This window comes from Oncorhynchus clarkii, chromosome 8, assembly GCF_045791955.1.
Source record: "Oncorhynchus clarkii lewisi isolate Uvic-CL-2024 chromosome 8, UVic_Ocla_1.0, whole genome shotgun sequence".
Lineage (NCBI taxonomy): Eukaryota > Metazoa > Chordata > Actinopteri > Salmoniformes > Salmonidae > Oncorhynchus > Oncorhynchus clarkii.
In genome coordinates, this window is record NC_092154.1 from 29121084 (window position 1) to 29143822 (window position 22739).

At 43.9% G+C, this 22739-nt stretch overlaps 1 protein-coding gene across 3 annotated transcripts in view; it reads right to left on the minus strand.

Moving 5' to 3' along the window:
* The window catches only part of LOC139415239 (protein phosphatase 4, regulatory subunit 4), a 116202-nt gene that overhangs the window by 27289 nt on the left and 66174 nt on the right, over nucleotides 1-22739 (minus strand). For all 3 annotated transcript variants that reach the window (XM_071163177.1, XM_071163179.1, XM_071163178.1), the window contains exons 8-12: nucleotides 21583-21704; nucleotides 20045-20167; nucleotides 12470-12633; nucleotides 8727-8846; nucleotides 2160-2237 (exon numbers count right to left, since the gene is read on the minus strand). In XM_071163177.1, coding sequence (XP_071019278.1) covers nucleotides 2160-2237; nucleotides 8727-8846; nucleotides 12470-12633; nucleotides 20045-20167; nucleotides 21583-21704 — 607 coding nt within the window. The remainder of the gene's footprint in view (nucleotides 1-2159; nucleotides 2238-8726; nucleotides 8847-12469; nucleotides 12634-20044; nucleotides 20168-21582; nucleotides 21705-22739) is intronic.

Below are 22739 nucleotides of genomic sequence, written 5' to 3' on the forward strand. Positions count from 1 at the left end.
AGACGAATATGAAGCGAGGACCAGCCAACGAGAGCATACAGGTCGCAGTGGTGGGTAGTATATGGGGCTTTGGTGACAAAACGGATGGCACTGTGATAGACTGCATCCAATTTGTTGAGTAGAGTGTTGGAGGATATTTTGTAAATGACATCGCCGAAGTCAAGGATCGGTAGGATAGTCAGTTTTACGAGGGTATGTTTGGCAGCATGAGTGAAGGAGGATTTGTTGTGAAATAGGAAGCCATTTCTAGATTTAATTTTGGATTGGGTATGCTTAATATGAGTCTGGAAGAAGAGTTTACAGTCTAGCCAGACACCTAGATATTTGTAGTTGTCCACATATTCTAAGTCAGAACCGTCCAGAGTAGTGATGCTAGTCGGGCGGGCGGGTGTGGGCAGCAATCAGTTGAAGAGCATGCATTTCGTTTTACTTGCATATAAGAGCAGTTGGAAGCCACGGAAGGCGTGTTGTATGGCATTGAAGCTCGTTTGTAGGTTTGTTAACACAGTGTCCAAAGAAGGGCCAGAAGTATACAGAGTGGTGTCGTCTGCGTAGAGGTGGATCAAAGAATCACCCGCAGCAAAAGCAACATCATTGATATATTCAGAGACAAGAGTCGGCCTGAGAATTAAACCCTGTGGCACCCCCATAAAGACTGCCAGTAGTCCGGATAACAGGCCCTCCGATTTGACATTGAACTCTATCAGAGAAGTAGTTAGTGAACCAGGCGAGGCAGTCATTAGAGAAACCAAGGCTGTTGAGTCTGCCGTTAAGAATACGTGATTGACAGAGTCGAAAGCCTCGGCCAGGTCGATGAAGACGGCTGCACAGTACTGTCTTTATCGATGGCGGTTACGATAGGACCTTGAGCGTGGCTGAAGTGCACCCATGACCAGCTAGGAAACCAGATTGTATAGCCCAACTGATTTGTAGGGATCCAGATTTTGCAGCTCTATCAGAATATCAGCTGTCTGGATTTGGGTGAAGGAGAAGCGGGGGGAGCTTGGGCGAGTTGCTGCTGGGGTTGGGGTAGCCAGGTGGAAAGCATGGCCGGCCTTAGAGAAATGCTTATTGAAATTCTCGATTATCGTGGATTTATCGGTGGTGACAGTGTTTCCTAGCCTCAGTACAGTCGGCAGCTGGGAGGAGGTGCTCTTATTCTCCATGGACTTTACAGTGTCTCAAAACTTTTGGGATTTAGAACTACAGGATGAAAATTTCTGTTTGAAAAAGCTAGCCTTTGCTTTCCTAACTGCCTGTGTATATTGGTTCCTGACTTCTCTAAAAATGTGCATATCGTGGGGACTATTCGATGCTAGTGCAGTAATGCGCAGTGGTCTAAGGCACGGCATCGCAGTGCTAGCTGTGCCACTAGAGATCCTGGTTCGAGTCCAGGCTCTGTCGCAGCCGGCCCCGACCGGGAGACCTATTGGGCGGCGCACAATTGGCCCAGCGTCGTCCGGGTTAGGGGAGGGTTTGGCCGGCAGGGATGTTCTTGTTCCATCGCGCACTAGCGAATCCTGTGGCAGGCCTGGCGCAATGCACACTGACACGGTCGCCAGGTGTACTGTGTTTCCTCTGACAATGCTTCCGGGTTAAGCGGCATTGTGTCAACAAGCAGCGCGGCTTGGCTGTGTTTCGGGGGATGCATGGCTCTCAACCTTCGCCTCTCCCGAGTCCGTATGGGTGTTGCAGCAATGGGACAAGACTGTAAACTACCAATTGGATACCACGAAATTGGGGAGAAAAAGGGGTAAACATTTTTTATACAAAATAATAATAAAATAACAAATTTAAAAAATAAATATTTTTAAAAACCCCTCTAGTGTAAATTACGTAGCTCCGTTCAGATGATTTGTTTGATCATAAATGAGCACATAATAACCCACCAACAATAACAAGTATCTCTTGAACCGTTCAATCTAGACAGAAAATCAAATTTCAAATGTCCTTGCTATCCTATCCATCGTTCAATCAATCTGTCCATGTACCTACTTTTTACACTATAACCAGTCACTACCATTACTACTGAAGTCACTACCAATACCATAACTTATTTCACAACCATAAATACCTTAAGACAAGCTAGCCAGCACTTTTCTAGTTTACTACATATTTCAAACATACTTTAAACAAAATGAGTCTTTTGCGTGTCTCACCTCAAGAGAGTCGTCCTGCAGTAACACAACCAGCTCCTTGTGAATGAAGTGGACATTGGGGCCCAACAGCTTGACAATCTGAGCGATCATAGGGAAGAAGAGGGGAGAAGAGAAATTGTGACGTTATGTGTTGGCATACACAACCAGATTTTGAGGTCAAATCCATTTCTATTTCAGGTAATTAGACTAATCGATTCAGACTACATCAAATTGGAATTCAGGCTGTCAAACTCCATCGGGTTCTGTCAGTGTGATCTATCACATTTTGAATTGCTCTGAAATGTAGCACACAGAAATTACTTTTGGATGAGGATCTGGGACATACATAATATTTGTAGCTAATATAACTCAAGAAACATGCTATCAAATTGGTATGTTTGTTCAGCCGCAAGGCATTGGTGGGTCTTTTTGTCCTTGCCATGGATTGGCTAAGACACAAAGGCTTTAAAAAAAAAGAAATTTTCACCGCATTGACCATCTTATAGTCAAATCATGCAGGTGAGCTGGTCCTACTCTTTTTGTCAATTTTCAGGTATTTTGTGTTAACAAACTGAGAACATTGAGCGTAACACGTCAACCCTGTTACCCATAGATACAGTGGGGCAAAAAAGTATTTAGTCAGCCACCAATTGTGCAAGTTCTCCCACTTAAAAAGATGAGAGAGGCCTGTAATTTTCATCATAGGTACACTTCAACTATGACAGACAAAATGAGGAAAACAAATCCAGAAAATCACATTGTAGGATTTTTTATGAATTTATTTGCAAATGATGGTGGAAAATAAGTATTTGATCAATAACAAAAGTTTATCTCAATACTTTGTTATATACCCTTTGTTGGCAATGACAGAGGTCAAACGTTTTCTGTAAGTCTTCACAAGGCTTTCACACACTGTTGCTGGTATTTTGGCCCATTCCTCCATGCATATCTCCTCTAGAGCAGTGATGTTTTGGTGCTGTTGCTGGGCAACACGGACTTTCAACTCCCTCCAAAGATTTTCTATGGGGTTGAGATCTGGAGACTGGCTAGGCCACTCCAGGATCTTGAAATGCTTCTTACGAAGCCATTCCTTCATTGCCCGGGCGGTGTGTTTGGGATCATTGTCATGCTGAAAGACCCAGCCACGTTTCATCTTCAATGCCCTTGCTGATGGAAGGAGGTTTTCACTCAAAATCTCACGATAAATGGCCGATAAATTTTTGCTCACCGTTCTTGTGATCATTTTGACCCCACGGGGTGAGATCTTGCGTGGAGCCCCAGATCGAGGGAGATTATCAGTGGTCTTGTATGTCTTCCATTTCCTAATAATTGCTCCCACAGTTGATTTCTTCAAACCAAGCTGCTTACCTATTGCAGATTCAGTCTTCCCAGCCTGGTGCAGGTCTACAATTTTGTTTCTGGTGTCCTTTGACAGCTCTTTGGTCTTGGCCATAGTGGAGTTTGGAGTGTGACTGTTTGAGGTTGTGGACAGGTGTCTTTTATACTGATAACAAGTTCAAACAGGTGCCATTAATACAGGTAACGAGTGGAGGACAGAGGAGCCTCTTAAAGAAGAAGTTACAGGTCTGTGAGAGCCAGATATCTTGCTTGTGTGTAGGTGACCAAATACTTATTTTCCACCATAATTTGCAAATAAATTCATTAAAAATCCTACAATGTGATTTTCTGGATTTTTTTTCCTAATTTTGTCTGTCATAGTTGAAGTGTACATATGATGAAAATTACAGGCCTCTCATCTTTTTAAGTGGGAGAACTTGCACAATTGGTGGCTGACTAAATACTTTTTTGCCCCACTGTATATAGGGTAGAAGTTATTATATATTTTTAAGCTTACAGTGGGCATTATAAGTATTCATCCCCTTTGGATTTTTTCACATTTTATGGTGTTACAAAGTGGTATTAAAATTGATTTAAAAAAAACAAATTCAGCAATCTACAGACAATATTTTGTAATGTCAAAGTGAAAGAAATATATTTTTTTTTACAGACTAATATTAAAGAAAACACTGCTATACAGTACCTTGATTAGATAAGTATTCACCACGCTGAGTCAATACATGTTAGAAACACCTTTTGCCGCGATTACAGCTGTGAGTCTTATTAGGTAAGAGCTTTGCACACATGGATTGTGCAACATTTACCTATTAGTCTTTTGAGAATTATTCAAGCTTTGTCAAGTTGTTGGGGATCATCGATAGACAGCAATTTTCATGTCATGCCATAGATTTTCAATCTGATTTAAGTCAAAACTGTAATTTAGCCACTCTGTCTCTGTCTTCTTGGTAAGCAACTCCAGCGTAGATTTGGCCTTGTTTTGCAGGTTATTGTCCGGCTGAAAGGTGAATTCCTCTCCCAGTGTCTGGTATAAAGCATACTGAAGCTGTTTTTCTTCTTTTATTTTGCCTGTGATTAGCTCCATCCTGTTCATTTTTATCCAATGTCAAGCATATCCATACCATGATGCAGCCACCACCATGCTTGAGAATAAGGAGGCAGTTAACTCAGTGATGTGTTATGTTGGATTTGCCCCAAACATAGAGTACCAGTCAAAAGTTTGGACAGACCTAAATTGTAGAAAACTTTTAACAAGGAACACCTGCTAATTGAAATGCATTCCAGGTGACTACCTGATGAAGCTGGTTGAGAGAATGCCAAGAGTACGCAAAGCTGGGCAAAGGGTGGAAGAAGAATCTTACATGTAAAATATATTTTGATTTGTTTAACAATTTTTTGGTTACAACATGATTCCATATGCGTTATGTCATAGTTTTGATGTCTTCACTATTATTCTACAATGTAGAAAATAGTAAAAATAAAGAAAAACCCTGGAATTAGTAGGTGTGTCCAAACTTTTGACTGGTACTACAAGGCTTTGACTTCAGGCCAAAAAGTGTATTGCTTTGATGTTGTCAGACCCTGATCTGTTTCACCTGTCTTGTGGTTGTCTCCAACCCCCACCAGGTGTTTCCCATTACCTCATGTGTATTTATACCTGCCTTTTCTGTTTGTCTGTTCGTCTTGTTGCCAGTCCTACCAGCGTGTTCCCGTGCTCTAGTTTTTAATTTTTCTAGTCTTCCCAGTTCTGACCGTTCTGCCTGTCCTGACCCTGATCCTGCCTGCCGTCCTATACTAAGATGGCGCCGGAGGAGATGGCTGCCGTTTTACGGTCTCCTAACCAATTGTGCTATTATGTGGGGGTTTTTCGCGATATTTGTAAATTATTTTGTACATAATGTTTCTGCAACCGTATCTTACAGCAGAAAAGAGCTTCTGGATATCAAGACAGCGATCACTCACCTCGGATTAGACTAAGATTTTTCAACAATAAACAGGATTCACACAATATTCTCTAAACACCCCACAGGGCAGACGCAACCAGCCTAAATGAATACAGACCCGTAGCACTCACGTCCATAGCCATGAAGTGCTTTGAAAGGCTGGTCATGCCTCACATCAACACCATTATCCCACAAACCCTAGACCCACTCCAATTTGCATACCGCCTAAACAGATCCACAGATGATGCAATCTCAATCCCACTCCACACTGCCCTTTCCCACCTGGACAAAAGGAACACCTATGTGAGAATGCTATTCATTGACTACAGCTCAGCGTTCAACACCATAGTACCCTCAAAGCTCATCACCAAGCTAAGGATCCTGGGACTAAACACCTCCCTCTGCAACTGGATCCTGGACTTCCTGACGGGCCATCCCCAGGTGGTGAGGGTAGGGAGCAACACATCTGCCACGCTGATCCTCAACACTGGAGCTCCCCAGGGGTGCGTGCTCAGTCCCCTCCTGAACTCCCTGTTCACCGACGACTGCATGGCCAGGCACGACTCCAACACCATCATTAAGATTGTAGACGACACAACAGTGCCTGATCACCGACAACGACGAGACAGCCTATAGGGAGGAGGTCAGAGACGTGGCCGGGTGGTGCCAGAATAACAACCTATCCCTCAACGTAACCAAGACTAAGGAGATGGTTGTGGACTACAGGAAAAGGAGCACCGAGCACGCCCCCATTCTCATCGACGGGGCTGTAGTGGAGCAGGTTGAGAGCTTCAAGTTCCTTTGTGTCCACATCAACAACAAACTAGAATGGTCCAAACACACCAAGACAGTCGTGAAGAGGGCACGACAAAGCCTATTCTCTCTCAGGAAACTAAAAGGATTTGGCACGGGTCCTGAGATCCTCAAAAGGTTCAACAGCGGCAACAGCGAGAGCATCCTGACCGGTTGCATCACTGCCTGGTACGGCAATTGCTCGGCAAGGCACTTCAGAGGGTAGTGCGTACGGCCCAGTACATCACTGGGGCAAAGCTGTCTGCCATCCAGGACCTCTACACCAGGCGGTGCCAGAGGAAGGCCCTAAAAATTGTCAATGACCCCAGCCACCCCAGTCATAGACTGTTCTCTCTACTACTGCATGGCAAGCGGTACCGGAGTGCCAAGTCTAGGACAAAAAGGTTTCTCAACAGTTTTTACCCCAAAGCCATAAGACTCCTGAACAGGTAACCAAATGGTTACCCGGACTATTTGCATTGTCTCCTTAGCTGAGGGCAATTTAGGAAGGGGGATAAAATGGCCGGCTTTGGAAAACCTATCCATCTGCATCTGGATCTGAGCAGTGCTGTGTTTTTTTTGCAGTATTACTTTAGTGCTTTGTTGCATGTTTTGGAATATTTTACCCCATATATTTGTATTCTTTTCACTGTCATTTAGGTAATTCCGGTGCATTCGGGAAAGTATTCAGACCGTTGAGATCTTACACATTTTGTTACATTACAGCCTTATTTCTGAAATTGATTTAAATCTACACAATACCCAATAATGACAAAGCAAAAACAGGTTTGCTAATTTAATTAAACTAAAATATTACATTTACCTAAGTATTCAGACCCTTTACTAAGTAATTTGTTGCGATTACAGCCGCGATTCTTCTTGGGTATGACGCTACAAGCTTGGCATACCTGTACTGGAGAAGTGTCTCCCATTCTTCTCTGTAGATACTCTCAAGCTCTGTCAAGTTGGATGGTAGCGTCACTTCACAGCTATTTTCAGGTCTCTTCAGAGATGTTCGATCGGGCTCAAGTCCGGACTCTGCCTGGGCCACTCAAGGACATTCAGAAACCTGTCCCGAAGCCACTCCTGCATTGTCTTGGCTGTGTACTTGGGGTCGTTGTCCTGTTGGAAAGGGGAACCTTCGTCACAGTCTGAGGTCCTGAGCACTCTGGAGCCTGTTTTCATCAAGGATCTCTCTGTACTTTAATCCGTTCATCTTTCCCTCGATCCTGACTAGTCTCCCAGTCTCTGGCTCTAAAATAACATCCACACAGCATGATGCTGCCACCACTGCTTCACCGTAGAGATAGTGCCAGGTTTCCTCCAGACGTGGCGCTTGGCATTCAGTCAAGGTGTTCAATCTGGGTTTCATCAGACCAGAGAATCTTGTTTCTTAAGGTCTGAGAGTCCTTTAGTTGCCTTTTGGCAAACTCCAAGCGCGCTGTCATTTGCCTTTTACTGAGGTGTGGCCATAGAGTAGCCAGATTGGTGGAGTGTTGCAGAGACGGTTGTCTTTCTTGAAGGTTCTCCCATCTCCACAGAATAACTCTAGAGCTCTGTCGGTTCTTAGTCACCTCCCTGACCAAGGCCTTTCTCCCCACGATTGCTCAGTTTGGCCGGGCAGCCAGCTGTGTTCTTGGGGACCTTCAATGGTGCAGACATTTTTTTGGTACCCTTTCCCAGATCTGTGCCTCGACACAATCCTGTCTTGGAGCTCAACGGACAATTCCTTCAACCTCATGGCTTAGTTTTTGCTCTGAGATGCACTGTCAACCATGGTACCCTGAGCAGTTTCCTTCCTGTCCAGCAGCTCAGTTCAGAAGGTCAACTGTATCTTTGTCTTAACTTAACCATGCTTAAAGAGATATTCAATGTCTGATTTGTTATGGTTCCCAATCAACTAATCACTGCCCTTCTTAATTAGGGTTTTTGATAAGCTACCTGGTCTTTGTAGTTGAAACGGTGCTTGAAATTCAATACTTGACTGAGGGACCTTACTGATGTTGTAAGTATGGGGGGGGCAGAGGAAGAGTTAGTCATTCAAAAATAATGTCAATCCCTATTATTTCACACAGAGTGAGTCCATGTAACTTACTGTGCGATTTGTTAAGCCTAAAGAAAAGGGTTGGATACTTAAGTGACATCTATATTTTAGTTATTAAATTGTTAGTAATTAGAGATTATTTTGTGTAGATCAATGACAAAAAAAAAATCTAAATTCAATCTATTTCAATCCCACTTTGTAACAACAAATTCTGAAAAAAACCAAGGGGGGGGGGGGGGGACTTATGATACCCACTGTACATTCAATAGCCCCTCTCTGTCCCTCTCTGTTGCACACAACACACTTCCATTCCCCCTGTCACAAGGGGATTTTTTTTTACAAAACTAAGTAATGACACAAATCACATTGGCAGTCTATCAGAGTTATGGACATTCTTTATGTATTTTATTGACAGAACAGAATAAGCCAGTGTCCAAACAGCAGCCACCTTACCTCGTGGAAGCCCTCGGCCATTGTGCGTCGCACCGTGATCTCAGGGTCATTACACAGACTGGAGAAGGTGGGGTAAAGCTCCGTCAGGAAGTGGTTGGGGTCAGCGAATAACACCATGGCCTGAAGAAAAAGTGATGTCACAGGGAGTGATAACTTGTTCAAAATTAATCCCTATGCCCTATGCACTTGTGGAAATCTGAGATACATTTTTTGCCATAATCAAAATGGAATCTTCTACTCCCCAAGGCTAGCATAACCACATAATGCAAGCATCCTTTTATTTACTAAGATTCAGTAGAAACTTTGTAGAACATACACAATAATGCAATTGGCTGGAGTTATCTACAAGTACTAGGAGCAGTAAGTCTTGAAGTGTGTGTGAACAACACTCTTTTGAATTAAAACAATTCCATACTAAAATGGTGAACAGACACAAATGCAATTAACTTTGTGACAGTTTCCCTGATGCTTGCCTTCTCTTTTGAGACAGTTGGCAAGGTTCAACTCTGCAGACAGCTGGGTCGAGTGCATTGGCCACCAAACGGAAGGAAACGGGAAGGTACTTACACATTTTTACCCCCTTTTTCTCCCCAGTTTCGTGATTACGATCTTGTCTCATCGCTGCAACTCCCCAACAGACTCAGGAGAGGCGATGGTCGAGTCATGCATCCTCCAAAACATGACCCGCCAAACCACGCTTCTTAACATCCGCTCGCTTAACCCGGAAGCAAGCTGCACCAACGTGTCGGAGGAAACACTGTTCAACTGACGACCGAACTCAGGCTGCAAGCACTCGGCCCACCACAATGAGTCGCTAGAGCGCGATGAGCCCCCGGTCACGACCAGTAATGACACTGCATGGGATCGAAACCCAGACTGTAGTGATGCAGTGCCTTAGACCGCTGCGCCACTCGGGAGGCCTTCGTTTTCATATTCTGTTGCAAAACGTTTTGCTACAGTGTGCCCGAATAACCACGACCTTGAACTGCCACCACAGTTAGTCCCAAATGATACATTATTGAGGGCTTGAGCGAAGCGGGCACACCTAGGCTGCATACCAATTGGCACCCTATTCTCTACATAGTGCACTACTTTTGACCAGAGCTATAGGCCCTGGTCAAAAGTAGTGCACTATGTAGGGAATAGGGGGCTATTTGTGATGCACAGACAACTAGCTGGACCAGGGGAGGAGAACTTCCCTGCCTGTGGGAACAAAAGAGCTGTGGACAAGGCCTCTCATCAGGCCTATTGTTACAGGCATCTCCTCTACCCTCCTGACCCCATTACATGGGCTGTGCGTGTGTGTATGAGTGTATGATGATATGCGTGTGTGTGTAACTCTCTAAAGTCCCATGACCATGGGACAACATTTACTTCCACGTGCTGACAGAATATGACAGAGACACTATATTCAGCAGGTCAGGAGGTGGATCCATGTGCTAAAAATACACACATGCCTGACTCAAGAAAACACGTGTAGGTATAGTGCAGTCGGAAAATATTCAGACCCCTTGACTTTTTCCACATTTTGTTACGTTGCAGCCTTATTCTAAAATGGGTTAAATAAAAATCCTCATTAATCTACACACCCCATAATGACAAAGCGAAACAGGTTTTTAGAAATGTTTGCTATGAGATTCGAAATTGAGCTCAGCTGCATCCTGTTTCCATTGAACATCTTTCAGATGTTTCTTCAACTTGATTGGAGTCGACCTGTGGTAAATTCAATTGATTGTACATGATTTGGAAAGGCATACACTTTTTCTATAAGGTCGCATAGTTGGCAGTGCATGTCAGAACAAAAACCAAGCCATGAGGTCGAAGGAATTGCCTGTAGAGCTCTGAGACAGGATTGAGTCGAGACACAGCTCTGGGGAAGGGTACCAAAACATTTATGCACCATTGAAGGTCCCTAAGAACAAAGTGGCCTCCATCATTCTTACAATGGAAGAAGTTTGGAACCGCCCAGCCAAACTGACCAATCGGGGGAGAAGGGCCTTGGTCAGGGAGGTGCCCAAGAACCTGATGGTCACTCTGACAGAGCTACAGAGTTCCCCTGTGGAGGTGAGAGAAACTTCCAGAAAGACAACCATCTCTGCAGCACTCCACCAATCAGGCCTTTATGGTAGAGTGGCCAAACAAAAGCCTCTCCTTAGTAAATGGCACATGTCTCCCATTCCCTGCAGCTTGGAATTTGCCAAAAGGCACCTAAAGACTCTCAGACCATGACAAACAAGATTCTCTGGTCTGATGAAACCAAGATTGCCAAGCATCATGTCTGGAGGAAACCTGGCACCATCCCTACAGTGAAGCATGGTGGTGGCAGGATCATGCTGTGGGGATGTTTTTCAGCGGCAGGGACTGGGAGACTAGTCAGGATCAAGGGAAAGATGACCGGAGCAAAGTACAGAGAGATCCTTGATGAAAACCTGCTCCAGAGTGCTCAGCACCTCAGACTGGGGCGAAGGTTCACCTTCCAACAGGCCAATGATCCTAAGCACACAGCCAAGACAATGCAGGAGTGGCTTTGGGACAAGTTTCTGAATGTCCTTCAGTGGCCCAGCCAAAGCCCGGATTTGAACATGATTGAACATCTCAGTAGAGACCTGAAAAAAGCTCTGCAGCGACCCTCCCCATCCGTTTGAGAGCTTGAGAGAATATGCAGAGAATGGGAGAAACTCTCCAAATATAGGTGTGCCAAGCTTGTAGCGTCATACCCAAGAAGACTCAAGGCTGTAATCGCTGCCAAAGGTGCTTCAACAGAGTACTGAGTAAAAGGTCTGAATACTTAAGTAAATGTGATATTTCAGTTTTTATTTTTTCATACATTTGCAAAAATGTTAACCTGTTTTTGCTTCGTCATTATGGGGTATTGTGTGTAGATTGATGGGGGAAAAAGATTGAATCCATTTTAGAATAAGGCTGTAACGTAACAAAATGAGGAAAAAGTTGAGGGTTCTGAATACTTTCCGAATGCACTGTATACAGTACTGTACACTAGGGCTGTGACGATACCAGTTTCGCTATATTTTTTTCATGGCAAAAATGAAAACACGAAGCAGACCAAACTCTTTGGTCCTTTAAAAACCTGCTGTTTGTAAAATGTTGTGTGCTTTAACTTGGAAAATAAATACATGTGACTCTGGATGACAACATAATGATGTTTGTTTCCAACATTAGGGCTGTTTTTCTAAAGAAGTTAATTATGCTTCATGTTTTCTTTCCTTGCCACAATACAAACGAGTATTGCGATACTGTTTTGTTTTCCGACCCTACTATACACTCTTTACAAAGTCCACAACACATGCACGCCACGTGCATGTGCGTGCACACACACACACACACACACACACACTATTGGCAAGACTATTTCAGTTCTACAATAGTGTATGGTGAGTTAAATAACTGACTATAAGGCACACTATTCCCCTCTATAGACTCAAAAAGTTCAAGCTTTATAAAGCTTTTCAACCTTGTAAGGTGTTTGCAACATGTAGCCGCAACACTTGAGACATTTTTATAAAAAACTAAGCCACCAATATGGCAACAATCACCAAGAGTTGACCAGAAGCATTTTAAAACAGAGGCAGAAAGACAGATGGTACAGTTACAGACTTGATTCCTTCAAACGCGCTGCTAGACTTCAGAGACTGTTCAAGAGTGGGAGGGAGGGTTGGTAGGAAACTTGTGTGTGTTTGCATGCGTATATGTGTGTGTGTGTGTGTTGGTCAGCAGTCACTCACGGGGAAGTTGTAGGCGCAATTGCGTCGCACCAGGGCGTACTTGCTCTCCAGCTCCAGCGGATAGACCTGGTTGTCCGAGTGTCCGTTTTCATGCTGCAGGCCCAGTACACACAGCTTCTTATAGAACTCCAGGAACCACAGGTGCTGCTCCTCTGTGAAAGACGCTGCAGGAGAGAAGAATTAGGACCATATAGGAACAACTCTAGCAGACAGGAATCAGAATCACACAAAGGGACCTGTGTGTGTTTATGTAGCCTGACCTCCCGGTCATGGGTCTCCCGGTTGCGGTCGGCTGCGACACAGCCTGGGATCAAACCCGGGTCTGTAGTGAAGCACTGGCACTAGCACTGCGATGAAGTGCCTTAGACAGCTGCATCACTACTATTTATATTGTTGACAACTTTTACTTTTACTTCACTACATTCAGAAAGAAAATAATGTACTTTTTACTCTATACATTTTCCATGACACCCAACAGGACTTATTACATTTTGAATGCTTAGCAAGACAGGAAAATGATTCAATTCACACACTTAAGAGAACATTCCTGGTCATTCCTACTGTCTCTTATCTGGCGGACTCACTAAACACAAATTCTTCATTTGTAAATTATGTCTGAGTATTGGACTGTGCTATCCATAAACAAAAAATGAGATAGACATAACCAAATAAATTATACTTTTACTCAAGTAGTATTTTACTGGGTGACTTTCACTTTAACTTGAGTAATTTTCTATTAAGGTATCTTTACTTTTAATCAAGTAAAACAGACTTGATGGAAAGGTTGCGGCCTATGACGGTGCCAGGTTGAAAGTCACTGAGCTCTTCAGTAAAGCCATTCTACTGCCAATGTTTGTCTATAGAGATTACATGGCTGTGTGCTCGATTTTATACACCTGTCAGCAACGGGTGTGGCTGAAATAGCCAAATCCACTAATTTGAAGGGGTGTCCATATACTTTTGGCCATGTGTATTACCTAATTTGCAAAATTTAGTACAAAAAGGACTGTATTTAATAAAAAAAAGTATTGTATTTATGTCTACATTCAAGTGGTTCAAAAGGCACTCGCACATCTGAGCTATCTTTTTTCTCTGTGCATGGTAACAGTTGAATAACAAGAGAAAAAAGAAGAAGCTCGCACACTGCTCTTGATAGTTTTACTGTTCTTTAAAAAGATTTATCGGCCTCAAGGCCTTGGTCAGAGCTTTGTGATTACATTTTTTTTGTTTAAATGTGCATCCTTATGTAGACATAGCTCCACCCACATCCATTCCAAATCAAATCAAACTTTATTGGTCACATACACATGGTTAGCAGATGTTAATGCGAGTGTAGCGAAATTCTTGTGCTTCTAGTTTGCAGTAATATCTAACAAGTAAACTAACAATTTCATAACAACTACACACAAGCGTAAAGGAATGAATAAGAATATGTACATACACATATATGGATGAGCGATGGCCGTGCGGTATAGGCAAGATGCAGTAGATGGTATAGAGTACAGTATATACAGTTGAAGTCGGAAATGTACATACACTTAGGTTGGAGTCATTAAAACTTGTTATTCAACCACTCCACAAATTTCTTGTTAACAAACTAAAGTTTTGGCAAGTTGGTTAGGACATCTACTTTGTGCATGACACAAGTAATTTTTCCAACAATTGTTTACAGATTATTTAACTTATATTGCTGTATCACTGCATCACAACTCCAGTGGGTCAGAAGTTTACATACACTAAGTTGACTATGCCTTTAAACAGCTTGGAAAATTCCAGAGAATGATGTCATGGCTTTAGAAGTTTCTGATAGGCTAATTGACATCATTTGAGTCAATTGGAGGTGTACCTGTGGATGTATTTCAAGGCCTACCTTCAAACTCAGTGCCTCTATGCTTGACATCATGGGAAAATCAAAAGAAATCAGCCAAGACAAGTCTGGTTCATCCTTGGGAGCAATTTCCAAACGCCTGAAGGTACCACGTTCATCTGTACAAACAATAGTACGCAAGTATAAACACCATGGGACCATGCAGTTGTCATACCGTTCAGGAAGGAGATGCGATCTGTCTCCTAGAGATAAATGTACTTTGGTGCGATAAGTGCAAATCAATCCCAGAACAACAGCAAAGGACCTTGTGAAGATGCTGGAGGAAACAGGTACAAAATAATCTATATCCACAGTAAAACGAGTCATATATCGACATGACCTGAAAGGCCGCTCAGCAAGAAAGAAGCCACTGCTCCAAAACCACCATAAAAAAGCCAGACTACGGCTTGCAACTGCACATGGGGACAAAGATCGTACTTTTTGTAGAAATGTCCTCTGGTCTGATGAAACAAAAATGGAACTGTTTGGCCATAATGACCATCATTATGTTTGGAGGAAAAAGGGGGATGCTTGCAAGCCAAAGAACACCATCCCAACAATGAAGCACGGGGGTGGCAGCATCATGTTCAAGATTTCAGTCAGGAAGTTAAAGCTTGGTCATAAATGGGTCTTCCAAATGGACAATGACCCCAAGCATACTTCCAAAGTTGTGGCAAAATGGCTTAAGGACAACAAAGTCAAGGTATTGGAGTGGCCATCACAAAGCCCTGACCTCAATAACATAGAAAAATGGATGGCAGAATTGAAAAGGCGTGTGCGAGCAAGGAGGCCTACAAACCTGACTCACTTACACCAGCTCTGTCAGGAGGAATGGGACAAAATTCCCCCAACTTATTATGGAAAGCTTGTGGAAGACCTCCCAAAACTTCAACTGTACATATGAGATGAGTAATGTAGGGTATGTAAACATTATATAACGTGGCATTGTTTAAAGTGACTAGTGATACACTTGTTACACCCAATTTTGAATTGCTAAAGTGGCTAGAGATTGAGTCAGTATGTTGGCAGCAGCCACTCAATGTTAGTGATGGCTGTTTAACAGTCTGATGGCCTTGAGAGAAGCTTTTTTTTCAGCCTCTCGTTCCCAGCTTTGATGCACCTGTACTGACCACGCCTTCTGGATGATAGCGGGGTGAACAGGCAGTGGCTCGGGGGTTGTTGTCCTTGATGATCTTTTTGGCCTTCCTGTGACATCGGGTGGTGTTGGTGTCCTGGGGGGCAGGTAGTTTGCCCCCGGTGATGCGTTGTGCAGACATCACTACCCTCTGGAGAGACTTACGGTTCTGGGCGGAGCAGTTGCAGTACCAGGCGTTGATACAGCCTGACAGGATGCTCTCGATTGTGCACCTGTAAAAGTTTGTCAGTGTTTTCAGTGACAATCCAAATTTCTTCAGCCTCCTGAAGTTGAAGAGGCACTGTTGCGCCTAGGAACTTAAAACTATGCCAAGGAACTTAAAACTTTCCACCTTCTCCACTACTGTCCCGTCGATGCGGATAGGGGGGGTGCTCCCTCTGCTATTTCCTGAAGTCCACGATCATCTCCTAGTTATGTTGAGGATGAGTGTGAGGTTATTTTCCTGACACCACACTCCGAGGGCCCCTCTGTAGGCCGTCTCGTCGTTGTTGGTAATCAAGCCTACCACTGTAGTGTCATCTGCAAACTTGATGATTGAGTTGTAGGCGTGCATGGCCACGGAGTCAAGGGTGAACAGGGAGCACAGGAGAGGGCAGAGAACGCACCCTTGTGGGGCCCGAGTGTTGAGGATCAGCAAGGCGGAGATGTTGTTTCCTACCCTCACCACCTGGGGGCGGCTCGTCAGAAAGTCCAGGACCCAGTTGCACAGGGCGGGGTCGAGACCCAGGGTCACGAGCTTAATGACGAGTTTGGAGAGTACTATGGTGTTAAATACTGAGCTGTAATCGATGAACAGCTTTCTTACATAGGTATTCCTCTTGTCCAGATGGGTTAGGGCAGTGTGCAGTGTGATTGCGATTTTACCTATTGGGGCGGTAAAGCAAATTGGAGTGGGTCTAGGGTGTCAGGTAGGGTGGATGTGAGATGATCCTTGACTAGTCTCTCAAAGCACTTCATGATGACAGAAGTGAGTGTTAGCTCAGTTACCTTAGCTTTCTTGGGAACAGGTACAATAGTGGCCATCTTGAAGCATGTGGGAACAGCAGACTGGAATAGGGATTGATTGAATATGTCCGTAAACACACCAGCCAGCTGGTCTGTTCATGCTCTGAGGATGCGGCTAGGGATGCCGTCCGGGCCGGCAGCCTTGCGAGGGTTAACATGTTTAAATGTTTTACTCACGTTGGCCGCAGTGAACGAGAGACTGCAGGTTTTGGTAGCGGGCTGTGTCAGTGGAGCTGTATTGTCCTCAAAGCGAGCAAAGAAGTTGTTTAATTTGTCTGGGAGCAAGACGTCGGTGTCCGCAACGGGGCTGGTTTTCTTTTTGTAATCCGTGACTGACTGTAGACCCTGCCACATACAGTGGGGAGAACAAGTATTTGATACACTGCCGACTTTGCAGGTTTCCCTACTTACAAAGCATGTAGAGGTCTGTAATTTTTATCATAGGTACACTTCAACTGTGAGAGACGGAATCTAAAACAAAAATCCAGAAAATCACATTGTATGTTTGCATTTTATTGTATGACATAAGTATTTGATACATCAGAAAAGCAGAACTTAATATTTGGTACAGAAACCTTTGTTTGCAATTACAGATATCATACGTTTCCTGTAGTTCGATGCACACACTGCAGCAGGGATTTTGGCCCACTCCTCCATATAGACCTTCTCCAGATCCTTCAGGTTTCGGGGCTGTCGTTGGGCAATACGGACTTTCAGCTCCCTCCAAAGATTTTCTATTGGGTTCAGGTCTGGAGACTGGCTAGGCCACTCCAGGGCCTTGAGATGCTTCTTACGGAGCCACTCCTTAGTTGCCCTGGCTGTGTTTCGGGTCATTGCTGGAAGACCCAGCCACGACCCATCTTCAATGCTCTTACTGAGGGAAGGAGGTTGTTGGCCAAGATCTCGCGATACATGGCCCCATCCATCCTCCCCTCAATACGGTGCAGTCGTCCTGTCCCCTTTGCAGAAAAGCATCCCCAAAGAATGATGTTTCCACCTCCATGCTTCACGGTTGGGATGGTGTTCTTGTGGTTGTACTCATCCTTCTTCTTCCTCCAAACACGGCGAGTGGCGTTTAGACCAAAAAGCTATATTTTTGTCTCATCAGACCACATGAACTTCTTCCATTCCTCCTCTGGATCATCCAGATGGTCATTGGCAAACTTCAGACGGGCCTGGACATGCGCTGGCTTGAGCAGGGGGACCTTGCGTGCGCTGCAGGATTATAATCCATGACGGCGTAGTGTGTTACTAATGGTTTTCTTTGAGACTGTGGTCCCAGCTCTCTTCAGGTCAATGACCAGGTCCTGCCGTGTAGTTCTGGGCTGATCCCTCACCTTCTTCATGATCATTGATGCCCCACGAGGTGAGATCTTGCATGGAGCCCCAGACCGAGGGTGATTGACCGTCATCTTGAACTTCTTCCATTTTCTAATAATTGCGCCAACAGTTGTTGCCTTCTCACTAAGCTGCTTGCCTATTGTTCTGTAGTCCATCCCAGCCTTGTGCAGGTCTACATTTTATCCCTGATGTCCTTACACAGCTCTCTGTTCTTGGCAATTGTGGAGAGGTTGGAGTCTGTTTGATTGAGTGTGTGGAAAGGTGTCTTTTATACAGGTAACGAGTTCAAACAGGTGCAGTTAATACAGGTAATTAATTTTTCTTAAAGAAAAATTAATAGGTCTGTTAGAGCCGGAATTCTTACTGGTTGGTAGGTGATCAAATACTTATGTCATGCAATAAAACACAAATTAATTACTTAAAAATCATACAATGTGATTTTCTGGATTTTTGTTTTAGATTCCGTCTCTCACAGTTGTACCTATGATAAAAATTATAGACCTCTACATGCTTTGTAAGTAGGAAACACTGCTGATTTTGCAGGTTATCAAATACTTGTTCTCCCCACTGTATGTCTCGTGTCTGAGCCGTTGAATTGCGACTCTACTTTGACCCTATACTGACGCTTAGCTTATTTGATCGCCTTGCAGAGGGAATATCTACACTGTTTGTATTCGGTCATGTTTCCGGTCGCCTTGCCATGATTAAAAGCAGTGGTTTGAGCTTTCAATCCACGGTTTCTGGTTGAGGAAGGTTTTAACAGTCACCGTGGGTACAACATCACCGATACACTTGCTAATAAAGTCGCTCACCGGATCAGCGTATTCATCAATGTTGTTGTCTGAGGCCATCCGGGACATATCCCAGTCCACGTGATCGAAGCAATCTTGAAGTGTGGAATCCGATTGGTCGGACCAGTGTTGAACAGACCTGAGCATGGGCGTTTCCTGTTTTAGTTTCTGTCTATAGGCTGGGAGCAACAAAATGGAGTCGTGGTCAGATTTGCCGAAAGTAGGGTGAGGGAGGGCTTTGTATGTGTGCGGAAGTTAGAGAAGCAATGATCCAGAATGCTGCCAGCCCGGGTCGCGCATTCGATTTGCTGATCAAATTTAGGGAGCCTTGTTTTCAAATGAGCTTTGTTAAAAAACCCAGCTAAAATACATGCAGCCTCAGGATATATGGTTTCCAGTTTACGTAGAGTCCAATTAAGTTCTTTCAAGGCCGTCGAGGTGTCTCTGGGGGGGATATACACGGCTGTGATTATAATCGAAGAGAATTCTCTTGGTAGATAATGCGGTCGGCATTTGATTGTAAGGAATTCTAGGTCAGGTGAACAAAAGGACTTGAGTTTCTGTATGTTGTTATGATCACACCACAACTCATTAATCATAAGGCATACACGCCCGCCCCTCTTCTTACCAGAGCGATGTTTGTTTCTGTTGGCGCGATGCATGAAGAAACCGGGTGGCTGTACCGACTCTGATAACATACCCCAAGTGAGCCATGTTTCCGTGAAACAGAGAATATTACAATCTCTGATGTCTCTCTGGAAGGCAACCTTTGCTCAAATTTCATCTACCTTGTTGTCAAGAGACTGGACATTGGCGAGTAGTATACTCGGGAGCGGTGAGCGACGTGCTTGTCTACGGAGCCTGACCAGAAGACCGCTCCGTCTGCCCCTTCTGCGGTGCCGTTGTTTAGGGTCGCCTACTGGGATCCGATCCATTGTCCTAGGTGGTGGTCCAAACAGAGGATCCGCTTTGGGGAAGTCATATTCCTGGTCGTAATGTTGGTAAGTTGACATTGCTCTTATATCCAATAGTTCTTCCCGGCTGTATGTAATAAGACTTAAGATTTCCTGGGGTAACAATGTAAGAAATAATACATAAAAATTGTTTAAAAAAATACTGCATAGTTTCCTAAGAACGCGAAGCGAGGCGACCATCTCTGTCGGCAACATCATACGTAGCGTCCATGCATCGAATGGGGTTGGACTTGAGGGAAAAGAAAAGTGTTACCAAATATAACAATGTGCATTTCATAAATATTAAAATAAAGTGTGTACATAAAACGTAATGAACATGTCTGTAAAACCACATTGATGACATCTACCCATTCAAGTGGTAAAAGTTCATTGTGATATGAATATGGAGAAAAGATACCCTACTAGGGTGTGGTGCCTGGCCTTAAGAGGTCTGAAACCCACCTGAGAGTCCGTGACAGAGCTTGCCATACTGAAATGACAGCGAAGCCAGCACCGCCTCGTCAGCTTTAAAGCACTTTTCACAGAACGTCTTCACCAGCGGAAAGATAACACGCGTCCTGTCGTCTAAAAAGTGAGGGGGAGAGAAGAGAGAAAGACAGTTTGACATGACGGGGCTGCCTCCCAATGCAACGGGCATCTGGCAGAGAGAGGACAATCGGAATTGTCAGCCCTCATACACACAGTGGCCGCATTCCATTCCAAAACAAAGCAATTATTTTCAACTCAATATGACGTTATCACTCATCATGCGGCCATGGAGTGTTTTCTCTGCCCTGTCAACTTGCCTGGGCAGATCTGAAAGGATCTAGAAGGATGAACATAATAGGTCCGGGACTCCACGTAGCGAATTTAATGGTTAGGTGGAACCGAATCTGATTGATTATACACTAATCAGTCCATTTTGGATCTGCAATGGTGAGTCGTCTAATATTAAGGGGAAGGTAGCCAGTTTTCAGAATGGAATACGGCCCATGTCCTTGATGGCCCGACACGCGTGCAAAAGCCTTGTGAAGAGATAGAAGACTGACAGCTTAGTTGGAGCCAGTTTGCCAACTACTGTAACGAGTATAGTATTTGCATATCAAAGAAACTCTGCGGGTGCAGGGGTGTCTTGGAAGAGTGTCGCTAAGCCAGACAAGTAAGTGTTTCGCACAGACAATGTAGAGACAAGGTTGTGAAGTGCATTGGTTTTAATGAGCCAGGTTCATGTCTGTAGTAGACTCTGGTTCTTGGGAATACCAAGGGTTGCATATTGTTTTTGCAGAGCACAAGCACACCATATACAGCTAATCAAGGGTTTGAGTATTAGTTGAGTAGTGAAATCAGATGTGCTTGTGCAGAGCTAGAACAAAAAATATGCAACCCTAAGATAGATGTTAGGTAAAAAATGTTGGATCAATAGGAACATCAAAACCATTGAATAGGAACATTATAACCATATTTTCTGTAAGTGTTTTTATAAAGCTTTTCCAGTCAAAATACTGCTTTGGCTTAAAGACTTTTCCGGAACAATATGAACGTGTGGGCGTCTGTCCTCTCTTGGAACATCAATGAGTAGAAAATTGCCAGCGAACAAGAGCCGCCAGATCGGGAGTAGTGTGGGCTGATTGCGAGGCACGCTATAGTAAGAAGACAGAAGTGTAAGTTGAATGTGAGAGCAACATGGCCACAGAGATGGCTATGTAGGCTGTATGAGGGTGTAGCACAGCCTGCCACGCAGACAGAAGTATGTGGGCTGAATGACATTACCGTGCCAGCAGTGGAAAAGCCATGTGGGCCGGCTGTGTGAGGGTGCAGGGTAATCACATAGAGTTTGTATGACGTTTGTATGAGGTGGTGAGATTGTAGAATTGTATTGATTGTAGGTTTTTTGTGTGAGAGGTGAGACTGATTGAGGTGATAAGGTTGTAAGAGTTTTATATGAGGTGATGAGGGTGCATGACATAGGTGATGTGGTGTCATTGTATGAGGTTTCTCACCACTGTCGAACATTTCCAGCAGGTTAATGATGGTGTCGAAGGCGGCCAGGCGCACCGTGCTCCCCTCGTCCCGGGCCAACTCTACGAGCTCAGGCAGCACTGCCGCCTTGGTGTGGTCCAGTCTGAGACACCAGAGGAGAAAGAGGAGACACAATTATATAACAAACACACATTCCCATTAAAGGGATAGTTTGAGTTTCCCCAAAATCAAAGTTCAATCATTTCATTCCTCAGAATGCATGGAAAATGGACTTGTGTGGCAAGAAAAGAATGTGTGGTATGAGTAAGATGGCAACAGAGTTCTGTTCACCAACCTCCCTTTGTTTGACCAAACTTTAGGCAAACTTCCGCTTCTACAAGCTAGAAACTTGAACGTGCCTTCTAAAATAACACTATCAAAAATAGACAACCGACTGCTCAGAAACAACCAGGAAGTCACAGCCGGTGATTGTCAAGCAAATAACTGTCGGTCTCACAGCAATTGACCGCTAATTAACATAAACACATTTTGCATCTCCTGGCTTCCACACATAGCCTCAGTCTAATAAAAGTCTAATAAATCCATGTAATATAGCCTACACCTTCCCAATAAATCCATAATTTATTTTAGACAGTTCTAAAGAAAAATATTTCAGAAGAACAGAATAGCATACGCTGGTTTGTCCTTATGTTAGGCCCTGATCTGGCTATGCCAAATGGCTGTGGGCTACACTAGTTCATTTAGTTTGCTTATAAATCCATGCCATTATTTTATAGTATGAAGAATACAATTGAACAAAGCTGAATAAAATATAAATATTTTCTCCAAATGATTTGAGGGAGTGTGCACACGGCTATTATGTGTTGAGCGGTTAACAAAGAAATAGGTATTCCTATATGCTTAATTTAGAGTTAATAACGTAACTTTAGTTGTTCTACAAACATTGGGCTACATGTTTAGATGTTTAATACATTGTAAGGCTGCATGATGAGACTCTAATGAAGATTTGAAAAAAGTTTTGAAAGGCATGAGCTCTGCTACATTTTTTGCGCAGGCGGTACACACTCTGTACACACTCACACAGCTCCCAATCAAGTGATCGGGTCTTTCTCACAGAATTCAAGTTAAGACAGACACGTCCAAGGTGAATTTTGAAGATATTGGAAGAACTGTCCAC